General features: G+C 35.0%; 1 protein-coding gene across 1 annotated transcript; it reads right to left on the bottom strand.

Moving 5' to 3' along the window:
• Positions 1-9,472: 9,472 nt before the first annotated feature.
• LOC122051495 (DEAD-box ATP-dependent RNA helicase 35-like) lies at positions 9,473-13,193 on the bottom strand. Its single transcript, XM_042612662.1, has 2 exons — positions 12,138-13,193; positions 9,473-10,567 (listed from the first exon to the last, which is right to left on the bottom strand). The coding sequence occupies exons 1-2, from the start codon at positions 13,094-13,096 to the stop codon at positions 9,703-9,705; spliced, it is 1,824 nt and encodes a 607-aa protein (XP_042468596.1). The 5' UTR covers positions 13,097-13,193; the 3' UTR covers positions 9,473-9,702.
• Positions 13,194-13,427: the final 234 nt, after the last annotated feature.

Below are 13,427 nucleotides of genomic sequence, written 5' to 3'. Positions count from 1 at the left end.
TGCTTTCTTATAAAGCTGCTCTCCGATCAGGATGAAACGCCTGGGGATATGGTAAAATTGGTAGACGGACTTGATTGGATTAAGTCTTTGTAAAAAAAATGTACTAAATGGTAACTTCCAAATTGAAAGAAACCTTAGAATTTAAAATGGATAATCTGAGCTAAATCCTTAGTTTGATAAAATTAAGGTTTATTAAATTAGAATAAAAAAAAGATAGGTGTAGACCACGGAAATTTATATACATAATACGTATAGTTCAAATTATCATGTATTATAATTTTAATTATGTAATTATTCAAATAATTAAGTTATAGGAAATAAAATATAATAAAATTTTATTTGATTTAACATAAATAATATAATAAAAATTTATTTATTTAAAATTTTTAATAAATAATCTAGTTTAATTTTTACTGTAATACCTTCCGTTACAAAACTAACCCTACTTATTAATAATAATAATAATAATTATTATTATTATTAGTACTTAAACTCTACAATTCTTTACTTTTTCTTTTTTACATTTTCTTTTTCACATTTTCTTTATTTTTAGGTGTTTTTACCTTTTTTTCTTTGTTTTTTAATTTTTTTTTTATGTTTTTATATTTTTTTATATTTTTTTGTTTTATTATGTTTTTTATGTTTTATTTTTTTTTACGTTTTTACATTTTTTTTAAAATTTTTTTTACGTTTTTAGATTTTTTTTAAAAAAAATTATGTTTTTATTTTTTTACGTTTTTTCATTTTTTTATGTTTTTATTTTTTTTTACGTTTTTACATTTTTTTATTTTTTTACTTTTTTTAAAAAAAATTATGTTTTTATTTTTTTGACCTTTTTACATTTTTTTTATTTTTTACTTTTTTTAAAAAAAATTATGTTTTTATTTTTTTTACGTTTTTACATTTTTTTTTTTTACTTTTTTTTAAAAAAATTTATGTTTTTATTTTTTTTACGTTTTTACATTTTTTTATTTTTTTTACTTTTTTTAAAAAAATTTATGTTTTTATTTTTTTTACGTTTTCTTTAAATTTTTTTACGTTTTTTTTTATTTTTTTTTGTTTTTATGTTTTTATTTTTTTACATTTTTACGTTTTTTTTATTTTTTAAAAATTTTTTTGTTTTAATTTTTTTAGGTTTTTTAAATTTTTTTACGTTTTTAAAATTTTTTTTATGTTTTTTTTTTATTTTTTTATGTTTTTTTATTGTTACAATTTTTAATTATTTTTAAATTTTGTAAACTTTTTTTTTCTATTTTTATTTTTTTACATTTTTTAATTATTTTTTACATTTTTTCTATTTTTCTATTTTATTTTTTATGTTTTTTAAATTTGTTTATTTTACTTTTTATATTTTACTTTTTTTTTTATTTACATTTTTCCTTTTTATCATATTTTTCTCTTGTTCAAGTATATTTTAAGTAAAAAAATTTCGTTAATCCTAGAATAAAAAAAATCTCAGTTTTTCGAGGTTTTCCGATTCCGAGTTACCTGTCTCTTTGCTAACATGTCGGACATAGAACATTACTCGCGAATCATGGATTATCTAAATCAAATATGTTGGTGCGGGAAGCATCCGACGATCGAACTCGTGTTTTGATAATGACAAAGGATTCAAAGTTAAGTTGTTTTGTGATTTAACATTTCTGCTTGAGTATTTCAGGAAAGTCCTAGCTGCGGTTAGGCAAAGGGAAAACCCTAGGGGGTGGTAACCCTAGGTCATAGGGGGCGGTAACCCTATGCGGAAAGTCTTGGCAGGTCGATGGCTTCAGGCAAAAGTCCTAGGGGGTGGTAACCCTAGGTGGAAAGTCCTGGTGTCGCGAACCAGGTTGAAACAAGCTGAACTAAGTGTCCAAGAAAGTCCGAAGCGTCCTACGCAAAGGTAAATCCAAGCTGAGGATCGGCAGGCGTGGAGTAGGTGAGGACGCGTTCCCCATAGAGGGAACAGTAGGCGTCGGGTCGACCTAGGGTTTCCGGTCGAAAATCCGAAGTCAGACCCGGACAGTCCGGAGACTGTCATAATATTCTTTATCATATTTATACTGTCATTTTATGCTAACTTTGTGCTGTAGGGTGGTTTTTGTGATTAACATATCTTGCAGGGACCAAAGTGCACAATTACCCTCGTATGAACAGTGTCCGAGGCGCCTCCATGGAGTTTGGAGGCGCCTCGGGTGCAAAACCTGATCTGGCTGCGTAACCAGCTTGGAGGCGCCTTGGAGGAAGCCAAGGCGCCTTGGACAGAAGACTGAAGGCGCCTTGAAGGGCGTTGAAGGCGCCTTCAGGTCCCAGCAGTCAAAGGCTTATCGCAGCGAACTGATCGGGATAGAACTTAGCTTCAAGGGGCCTTGGAGCTTGTTTAAGGCGCCTTGAACACTGTTTAAAAGTAGGGTTCGAGCAGCACTTCAAAACAACAACTCTCAGGCTTCCTTTCTTCAACGTGCTACTAACAAGATCATTCCGAGGTGCTGTTGCGACATACCGACGACCTGGAACATCAACTTTGATTCTGTTATTGTCGGTATAATTTCTTTTTGTGCTTACAATTGTAAATCACTTATTGTACTTTTAACGAACTTATAGTTGTTGCCCACGGAAAGCGATCAAGGATCACGGGCCTTTGAGTAGGAGTCGCCTTAGGCTCCGAACGAAGTAAATTCCTCTGTGTTTGTGTTTCTTTATTTTATTCCGCTGCGTTTTAATTACTCGACGATTGTTTTACGATTCCGATAATCGAAAGAAATAGCCACGAGCGCTATTCACCCCCCCTCTAGCGCGTCTCGATCCAACAATTGGTATCAGAGTGGGGTCGCTTCGAATAGGTGAAACCACCATTCGAGCATTTCTTTTGTGGCTTTTTCGTCTATTTAGGCTAAAAATAAAAACTTACGTTTGTCGTTTTTTCCCTCCAAAATTATTTTCAAAAAATTCATTTTCATCCTTTCACGGTTTATTAGTATTAATAAAATATTAAATTTGGCAAAATTTGAAATAATATTTTTTAATAATATTTTATTATTATTTTATTATTTTTTCTCCAAACTCGTACAATTTTATTTCTATCTTTCTACCACACTACTAATCCAGGATTAAGTCCTGGGACAAGTTTTTTGCTCACTTTTTCGTGCAAGATTCAATGGCTCTCCAAGAAGGCTATAGCACCACTCGACCACCACTCTTCTCCGGCGAAGACTTCGGCTACTGGAAAGGCCGAATGGAGTCGTACCTACAAACCGAGTTCGATGTCTGGATGATCACCAAGACCGGGCTTGAAATACCAACTGACGGCGTCAGCATACCACTACCGTACGAGAATTGGGATGTGAACCTTATCAAAAAGGTAGAAGCAAACACAAAAGCAACGTATACACTTCAGTGCGGCTTAACGAATAAGGAGCTGAATCGCGCCGGCCCATTCTCAAGCGCCAGGGAGCTGTGGGAGAATCTGATTCAGTTACACGAAGGTATGTCAGACACAAGTAAGCATGATAAATTATTTGAATTACATGAGCAGACTGATACTACTCCGGCCGAGGAAGGTACTGCGTTGGTTGCAGGTACAAGCATAACACAGGAAGCTAGAAAGATGAAGGCAACATGGTCTGAGTCATCAGACGAATCCGAATCCGACGCAGAAGAGCAGACGAGTTTACTCGCTCTACCAGTACTAGCATTCGTGGTCGAAACCAAGTCCGAGTTCGAATCCGAAACCGAGAACGAGTCAGACACCGAGTCCGAGCGAAGCCACGGATCCGTATTCGTTTCCAAAGGACCCAAACTCACTATAAGCTCTTTAATGTCTAGTATTGACTTAGAAAATTCGGAAAACTTAATTCCTTACCTGCTTAAGAAATTGGCAAAATCCAACATCCGGGTCAAGTCGCTCCAAAAGGAGGTAACAACCCTTAAGGAAGCGACTGACTTGAGTGCTTTAACTGAGCCAGTTCAAATTGGAAGTTCGACTCAAGTCCAACAACTTGAGGAAGAAAATTTCAATTTGAAAACTCAAATTAAAGAACTCAAGGACACGTTGGAACGGTTCACCTTGGGTTCCAAGAATTTTGATCTAATTCTTGGAAAACAGCGAGTCAGTTACAACAAATCCGGACTTGGATTTAAGATCAAAACAAAATATAAATCATATCTGACTTTAGTAAATAGAGATAATAGAAAGGTAGTCCAAGCATGGGTACCTAAGTCCAACTTGGTCAATCAAGTTGGACTTGGTCAATATTGGGTACCCAAGGATCAAGTCTACTATCTCGATAGACCATATCAAGGCCATGATCCAGGGGGAGCAAAAAGAAAAACGATCTTAATAAAACGAAATTAAAAAAAATTCAAAAATCAAAATCAAATTAAAAATTTGAAATTAAATTATAAATTCAAAATTCAAAAATCAAAATCAAATTAAAATTTTGAAATTAAATTATAAATTCAAAATCAAATTAAAAATTCAAAATTAAATCATAAATTCAAAATATAGATGGAGGATCCAGAATAGCTGGCAGGCACCCCCAACTGAACTACCCGACAGGGTAACTGAACTTAATCTACCCAAAATGGGTAAAACAAGAGTAGATTACCCGGCAGGGTAATTAAGGTTAGACTAAAACGGGCTAAGTTTAACTTGACCCACAGTACTGGTGAAATTTTTGGATGATAGTACGTTAGGGAAGCTTGGGCATCGCATGTCTAGGAAGATATGACTTCGACCTGGTACATTTGACCAAGTGGAACTGACCGAAGCTACCCTTAAATGGATCCTAACTAGTTAGACCAAGGTTTAGTATTAAGCTCAATGGGTAGGACTATTTGGAAAACCTCGAAGGCATGGTTACTTTAATGAGTTCCTTGTGACTCACCATAGCCCAGAAGTTTATCCAAAGAATGCTTACTTGTTGAACCCAAAACTAAACCTGAATCTAACACAAAGTTAAACTTTACCTCAAATTCAATCATAATTCATCTCACAACAATTATAGGGTTCCTTGATTGAAAATTTAGATCGGATGAGATGACTAAGAAATTAAAATTGACTAAAACATGATTTCAAAATTATTTTTTTTAAACTTAATTTCAAAACTATTTTTTAAAACTTAATAATTTCAAACTATTTTTTAAAACTTAATAATTTCAAACTATTTTTTAAAACTTAATAATTTCAAAATGATTTTAAAACTTAATTTTAAAACTATTTTTAAAACTTAATAATTTCAAAATGATTTTAAAACTTAATTTCAAAATGACTTTAAAACTTAATTTCAAAACTATTTTAAAACTTAATAATTTCAAAATGATTTTAAAACTTAATTTCAAAATGATTTTAAAACTTAATTTCAAAATAATTTTAAAACGTAATTTCAAAATAATTTTAAAACTTAATGTCAAAACTTAATTTCAAAACTATTTTAAAACTTAATAATTTCAAAATGATTTTAAAACTTAATTTCAAAACTATTTTTAAAACTTAATAATTTCAAAATGATTTTAAAACTTAATTTCAAAATGACTTTAAAACTTAATTTCAAAAATATTTTAAAACTTAATAATTTCAAAATGATTTTAAAACTTAATTTCAAAAATATTTTAAAACTTAATAATTTCAAAATGATTTTAAACTTAATTTCAAAACTATTTTAAAACTTAATAATTTCAAAATGATTTTAAAACTTAATTTCAAAATTATTTGAAAAATCTTTAAAAAAAATCATTTTAAAAATCTTTTAAAACTTAATTTCAAAATTATTTGAAAAATCTTTTAAAAATCTTTCAAAACTTCATTTCAAAATTATTTGAAATTCAAAATTTATGTTTTATATCAACTGCAAAAACAACTCCATCTCACGCTCATTCATATGCTAAACATACTTGTTAATCTAGAATGAGTGAGATGGAAAGATAAGAAAATTTTTTTTAACCTCTCATGCTTGGACTCCTGAACTCAAAGAATTTATTAAAACATTAATTAAGGGAGAGTGATTTTGAGTTGGTTTTAAAATTAGTTTTTCTTTAAAATAAAATTTTGACTTGACCTCAAAATTAAAAACTATTTTTTACTTATCTTCAAAAATTCAAGTTATTTTTAACTTAACTTTAAAATTAAAATTATTTATGACCGGACTTTTAAATTACAACTCTTCTAGAATGTGTTCAAAACTAAGCCTTTATGTAAAACCTCTTTAAGCTAAGTACTTAATCAAGTCTTCTTTAACTAAGCTTAATTAGACTATACTCTAAACTTAGCTATTTGGCAAAAAGTTTTCTCAAGGCAATCATTTTTTATGCTGAATATATAGCTAAGTATTTTCAAATTTAGCTAAGTACTTTTTAAAGTTTTTTTTTAAAAAAATGCTAACTTTGCTGAAAATGCTAAGTATTTTCCAAAGCATTCTCAAAATTTCATCAAAACAATTTTTTTTAAAAAAAAACTAAGTCCTTTTAAAGTTAAATACTTAACAAAGCTATTATCTTTATAAGTTTAGCTAAGTCTTTGATAAAAGTATTTTAAAAGTAAAAATCTAAACTGCGTCTTGATCAAATGTTTTTTTTGCTAAACTCCCTCTTTAAAAACTAAGAATTTAAAGTGTTGTGATATCATAAAAATTTGCTTAGTTACTTGTTAAAGATAAGAATAACCTTATCTCAGCTAAAAGTATCTCTCAAACTAAAGGAAATGGAAATATTAAGATTAAGCATGTTTGATCTTTAGGGCTCTGATACCTCTTAAAATCAATCTATTGAACTTGACTCATGCTTGGACTTAAGGACCAACTGACTTTGAATAAATAACCTAAACCAAATTTTTAGCTACTCTGCTCCCTCCTTGCCCTAAAATTTAATAAGTATTGTTTAAACAATAAGCTAAGTTTTTTTTTCTAAACTATAGCTTTCAAAATCCAATATTTGCAAAGAGCTTAGCTTTATTTTCAAAACTTTAAAACTTATCTCACTTTAAAACCTAACTTTGTAAATTCTTGTTTTCCTAAGTAAAGCACAGTTTTGCAAAATTTAACTCATTGCTTTCAAAAATTAAAAAACGACTTCAAAAAATATTTTCTCCAACAAATTTTCAAACAAGTACTCCTCTATATATAGTTTTACTAGCTTTTCAAAAACTGTCAAAATTTTATAATTTCAACCAAGTTTCCCAAGAGCAAACATCATCCTTTCACTTAGCTACTGTTAAGTGTTTTCAAAATCTTGTTATCCCTCTTTAAAAAACAAATGATTATTTTTGCTTATTTTTGATATATGACAAAGGGGGAGAATAGCAAATTCAAATACACTTGTAGCAAATTCAAAATTCAAATAGTCAAATAAATGATTGTCAACTTCAAATAATGAATATTAAAGGGGGAGTAACAGTTAAGGGGGAGCCTATACTTGGCGCTATACCTTAAATTCATAGAGTTTACTTTAGCAAATTTGCTAAGCTTGCTTTAAATGTTTTCATCTACTCGTTATTTGATATATGTTTACTTAATTTTGAATTTGAGTTGCCATAATCAAAAAGGGGGAGATTGTTGGTGCGGGAAGCATCCGACGATCGAACTCGTGTTTTGATAATGGCAAAGGATTCAAAGTTAAGGTGTTTTGTGATTTAACATGTCTGCTTGAGTATTTCAGGAAAGTCATAGCTGTGGTTAGGCAAAGGGAAAACCCTAGGGGGTGGTCACCCTAGGTCATAGGGGGAGGTAACCCTATGCGGAAAGTCTTGGCAGGTCGATGGCTTCAGGCAAAAGTCCTAGGGGGTGGTAACCCTAGGTGGAAAGTCCTGGTATCGCGAACCAGGTGAAAGACTGGACTAGCCGGGAAGCGGATGTCCAGCAGAAAGTCCGGAAGCATCGAGTGCTGAGCAAAAGTCCAGTCGATCTGGAGGATCGCACTGGCAGCAGGTAAATCTCCTGAGTGGAGTAGGTGAGGACGCGTTCCCCGTAGAGGGAACAGTAGGCGTCAGGTCGACCTAGGGTTTCCGGTCGAAAATCCGAAGTCAGACTCGGACAGTCCGGAGACTGTCACAATATTCTTTATCATATTTATACTGTCATTCTATGCTAACTTTGTGTTGCAGGGTAATTTTTGTGATTAACATATCTTGCAAGGACCAAAGTGAACAATTACCCTCGGATGAACAGTGTCCGAGGCGCCTCCATGGAGTTTGGAGGCGCCTCGGGTGCAAAACCTGATCTGGCTGCGTAACCAACTTAGAGGCGCCTCCATGGAGTTTGGAGGCGCCTCGGGTGCAAAACCTGATCTGGCTAAGTAACCAGCTTGTAGGCGCCTTGGATAGAAGACTGAAGGCGCCTTGAAGGGCGTTGAAGGCGCCTTCAGGTCCCAGCAGTCAAAGGCTTATCGCAGCGAACTGATCGGGATAGAACTTAGCTTCAAGGCGTCTTGGAGCTTGTTTAAGGCGCCTTGAACACTGTTTAAAAGCAGCGTTCGAGCAGCACTTCAAAACAACAACTCCAAGGCTTCCTTTCTTCAACGTGCTGCTAACAAGATCATTCCAAGGTGCTGTTGCGACATACCGATGACCTGGAACATCAACTTTGATTCTGTTATTGTCGGTATAATTTCTTTTTGTGCTTACAATTGTAAATCACTTATTGTACTTTTAACGAACTTATAGTTGTTGCCCATGGAAAGTGATCAAGAATCGCGGGCATTCGAGTATGAGTCACCTTAGGCTCCGAACGAAGTAAATTCCTCTGTGTTTGTGTTTCTTTATTTTATTCCGCTGCGTTTTAATTACTCGACGATTGTTTTACGATTCCGATAATCGAAAGAAATAGCCGTGAGCGCTATTCACCCCCCCTCTAGCGCGTCTCGATCCAATAAAATAGCGTTTTCATTGATAATCTTGGATGGATAATCTTAAATCAAACGCATCTTAATAATTATAAGTATAACCGGTGCGATCTCATGGATCCAGATACAACCGTTAATTTAACTGTCAATTTAGATTGAGTCTTTGGATTGATATCTGGCTAAACAATTTGAGCAGAATTTTATCAATTTATCAATCCATTTTAACATAATCAAAAGTGCACCAACTCCATGCTTTTGTGATTCCAAATAACTTAAATGAAAACTCAACAGACTCATAGATTTGATCCATCTATATGGCAGCTTAAATTTTAAAATTTTAATTAATTATTTTTTTTAACAGACTCATGGATTAACCCCATTTTGGATTGGAGTTTTTTCAATCCGCTAACATGGGGGCCAGTCCGCCCCGCCTCCGTGACAGCACTGCCCCAACCCAAGGGCATATAAACAGTTTGCTAAAGACATTCTTCAAAATCTTTGTTGTGGATTTAATCAATCTTAAAGATTCTCAAACACACTTCAGATATTATAAATGATGTGAAAGAGGACGAGCAGCCATTAGTCCTAATTATAATTAAAATCAACTATGTAAGTCCTATAGAAGTGAAGAACATAGCAGGAAAAGGAAAACACACAAAGGAAATCAACCAAACTATTCTAAGATGTTCACGTAAATCCAGCATTTTCTGCTAAAGTTAGAACACGAGTGAGTTCAATCTGTAAGATTACAGCAACAAGTTGACAAAAAAAATTTACAAATCTAAAGGCATTTAGTCAGCACTGGTAGATAGACAGATAATTCCTTCTAGAGTTGAATCAGTTTGATGTGCAACTGATGAGAGGTAGACACAACTACAAAGTTTGACAGAAAAATTACATCTCGCCCCTATAGCCTCCAGAACCAAAATAGTCTCTTCTTGAACCGGCAATGGCTATAGATTTCTGGTGCTCCAGCTTAGGACAATCACGGATTCGATGGCCAAGGCCACCGCAATATGCACAACCCTTGACTCCACTAGCACTCGTAAGAACATCGCCGTCTTCCATCGGATCATTAAGTTCTGCCAATACTGGCGGAATCCTTTGCTTCGCCTCTTGCAGTAGGTGCTTCAAGTCGAGGAGTGTCGTCTCTGTTTGGTTTTTGTTTATGAACGTTGTCGCAATGCCTGTTTTTCCACACCTTCCTGTTCGTCCAATTCGATGTACGTAATTTTCAATTTCAGCTGGCATGTCGTAGTTTATTACATGTTGAATGTCAGGAAAATCAAGCCCCTTGGAAGCAACATCAGTGGCCACCAAAACATCCTTCTTGCCAGATTTAAAAGATGATATTGCATATTCTCTGTCTTCTTGATCCTTGCCGCCGTGGATAGCAACTGCTTCAACACCCTTATGAAGAAGATACTCGTGGATATCATCCACATCAGCTTTATTCTCACAAAAAACCAAGACTGGTGGTGGTGTCTTCTGGAGGCATTCAAGAAGATATACGAGTTTCGCTTCTTGTTTCACATATTCAACCTCTTGAATGACATCAAGGTTTGCTGCTCCGGCTCTTCCAACATTTACTATTACAGGTTTCACCAAAGCATTTTTTGCGAAGTTTTGTATCTTTGTTGGCATGGTGGCGGAAAAGAGTAAGGTTTGCCTTTGTGATTTAAAATGATCGAATACTTCCCTTATATCCTCCTCAAATCCCAAATCCACAAGTCTATCAGCCTCATCCAATGTCAAGTAACTGCAGTAAAAAATGATGTTAGAATCATCACAAATGTGAAATTGAAACAATTCCAAATAACAATTGAGAATTGTATGGTTTTTTTGGCATAATTAATGCAGTATCCTTTAAACTTGGTAATTTAACACTTCCCCAAAAGATACATCAGATCTATATAAATGAACTACATGGATGAGCAACAACATTTCTGCATCCACCAACAACAGCACTATCCAAATACCACCAAATTCTAAAACAGGTTACTTTAAACACACTGAACAATCATACAAGGTAAATTAAATAAACTGTTATCTATATAAGATTAAGAGTGAAAAAGAACCCACACACCTAATGTTTTGGAGTGGTTAGCATTATGGTGGACTCGACATCATAATATCTCGTTACATGAGGCAGATTTGTTTTATAGTGGTAGGAATAGAGTACCTAGATTATAGTAAAGTAACAACCATCTCCAAAGTGGTGTTCAGAATCACATTAATGAAGATAATTAACCATATCTGGATTTCTTGTGTCCTGTGCTCATTAGACGACAAACTGAGCCTAAATTCTCCTTTTGTTAGTTGCAACGATGCAGGATGCTTTTCATCTATCTATACTTTGTTATTGCCCATTTCTGTCAATATTGTGAGAGTCAAGGTACTGCATGATTCACTGATTAGATAAATGTCTACATTGCCTCCAAGGTATTCAAAGTTAGTTATTTTTGTTTACTTATTTTTGTTTCCTTTTCTTTACTGTAATTAGGGTTATATAACCAATCAAAGGGAAAACAAACTAAACATACATGTAAAAAGTTGAGCTCCTTGGTCAGATTGGCATGCTTCACCAAACCGCTTAATTTCTGTTGGTATATGTGGAGATCTAGAATGTCTATTTCTTTGATTTGAATTGGATCATAATCACCAAATTGGAAAATGGCTAAAAGAAACTGTAATTACAATAAAATGTGGGTAGAAGATGATATTACAAGACTGATTTACAGGGGCCACATGCTATGAGTGAGGGCTTATAGTCAGAAATGAATCCAATGATTCTACAAGGTGTAGGAATGTCTATTTCTTTGATTTGAATTGGATCATAATCACCAAATTGGAAAATGGCTAAAAGAAACTGTAATTACAATAAAATGTGGGTAGAAGATGATATTACAAGACTGATTTACAGGGGCCACATGCTATGAGTGAGGGCTTATAGTCAGAAATGAATCCAATGATTCTACAAGGTGTAGGAAAGGGCATCTAAATCCCTATTTCCTCCATCATAATCATCAGCATGATCAAATTGTAGCTATGAATCACAACTATATTGTATGAGCTACATGTGTACTTGGATCGTTTCCCTTAATTAAACTATGTGTAATGTAAAATTGTCTAATCCATTCATAAAAGGTTATCTTGTCTAATTCTTTCAGGATCCAAGTAGAAATATCAACACAAAAAGTTTATATTTTGTAGCAAATAACATGAATAATCAAACAAGATGCTGCATTTTCAACTGAGTTTATTTTCACATATATCTTTACAAGATTATAATGAGTTAAAGCTATGTTGACATACTAAAGGAATAATACCTGCAGTTATCAAGATTCATCTTTTTCTTAGCAAGTAAATCTTTCAACCTCCCTGGAGTGGCGACAACAATATGCACCCCTTTCTTGATCACCTCAAGTTGCGACCTCATGTCGACACCGCCAATACATAACAACGGCCTCAGCTCTGGGTAGCCATCCTTCTTCAGAGGAAGAAGGAACTGCTCGACGACCTCATAAGTTTGACGAGCAAGCTCCCTCGAAGGGCACACCACGAGTCCAAATGGGCCCTCGCCGGGCACTATTGGCATCATAAGCTCCTCTTGCAGCGCTGTCATAATCAGAGGGAGCACAAAGACCAATGTTTTACCCGAACCAGTGAAGGCAATACCGATCATGTCTCGCCCTGACAGGATTACTGGAAGACCCTGCACCTGGATGGGGGTGGGCTGGAGGATCCCCTTTTCCTTCAGCTTCTGGAGGACAGGCTCCGGAAATCGCATGTCGCGGAAGTTCCTTATCGGGGCCGGCACGTCGTCGCCGTCAACGAGGATGTGCCACTTGCGGCGGATGGCGTCGGCTTGAGCCGCAGACAGCCGTCGGATAGCAAGCGGAGGCCTCCACCCAGTGGGCATCGGCTCGGTGTAGGTAATGCCCTTGGCGAGTTCACGGACAGACATAAGAGTCTTCCGGTCAGAGAGGTGCTCGATCATCTCCTTCTCCTGCTGGACGAGCTGCTCGGTAGGGCTGACCTCGGGGAGCTCGCGCTTGAGTTGGGAGGCCTTGACGAGGAGGCTAGGTTTAGCCTCGGCGATCGGGGGGCGTGGATCGGAAGAAGGGTCATCGGATTGGGCGGCGACGGAGGAGGCGGATTGGCTCTTTCGCTGGAGGACCTTTAGGGCTTCCATAGCCCGGCGTTTGTGTACAGGAACGTAGTCTTCGTAGTCATCGTCCTCGTCCTGGGGTTCAGATAGGCTCCGTTTTCCGTCGGAGGTCACCATCGGCGAGCGGAGGCAGAAAGAGGGCAAGGTGTCGGCGAGCGGAGAGAGAAGAGGGCAAGGTGTCGGGCCTGTCGGCTGTTTGGAAATTGAATACTCCCTGATCCAACCTTTTATTATCGAAAAAATTCTGTTTTTTTTATCTTATAACAAATTTCCAAATAAAAATAAAAAATAAAAACCCAAATATATTTTAAAAATTATCTTATTTAACTATTTTAAATAAAATTAAATTTATTCTTTCATCTTTACATTTTTCCCTCTCACTTATAGTATGGGGAAGGAGTGGACTTTAGGGAGAGGTACTATTAGTTTTTTAATTTAATTATATGAA

Source organism: Zingiber officinale, chromosome 3A (genome assembly GCF_018446385.1).
Source record: "Zingiber officinale cultivar Zhangliang chromosome 3A, Zo_v1.1, whole genome shotgun sequence".
In the NCBI taxonomy this organism is placed as follows: Eukaryota; Viridiplantae; Streptophyta; class Magnoliopsida; order Zingiberales; family Zingiberaceae; genus Zingiber; species Zingiber officinale.
The sequence above is the reverse complement of the archived record's forward strand: the minus strand, read 5'-3'. Positions and strand labels throughout refer to the sequence as shown.

Bases quoted from the DNA above. Each gene is read 5' to 3' on its own strand.
- LOC122051495 (XM_042612662.1), bottom strand. From the start codon at position 13,096: ATGGTGACCTCCGACGGAAAACGGAGCCTATCTGAACCCCAGGACGAG. The intron at 10,568-12,137 runs GTATTATTCCTT...TTTTTACTGCAG, and splicing joins ATGAATCTTGATAACTGCAG to TTACTTGACATTGGATGAGG.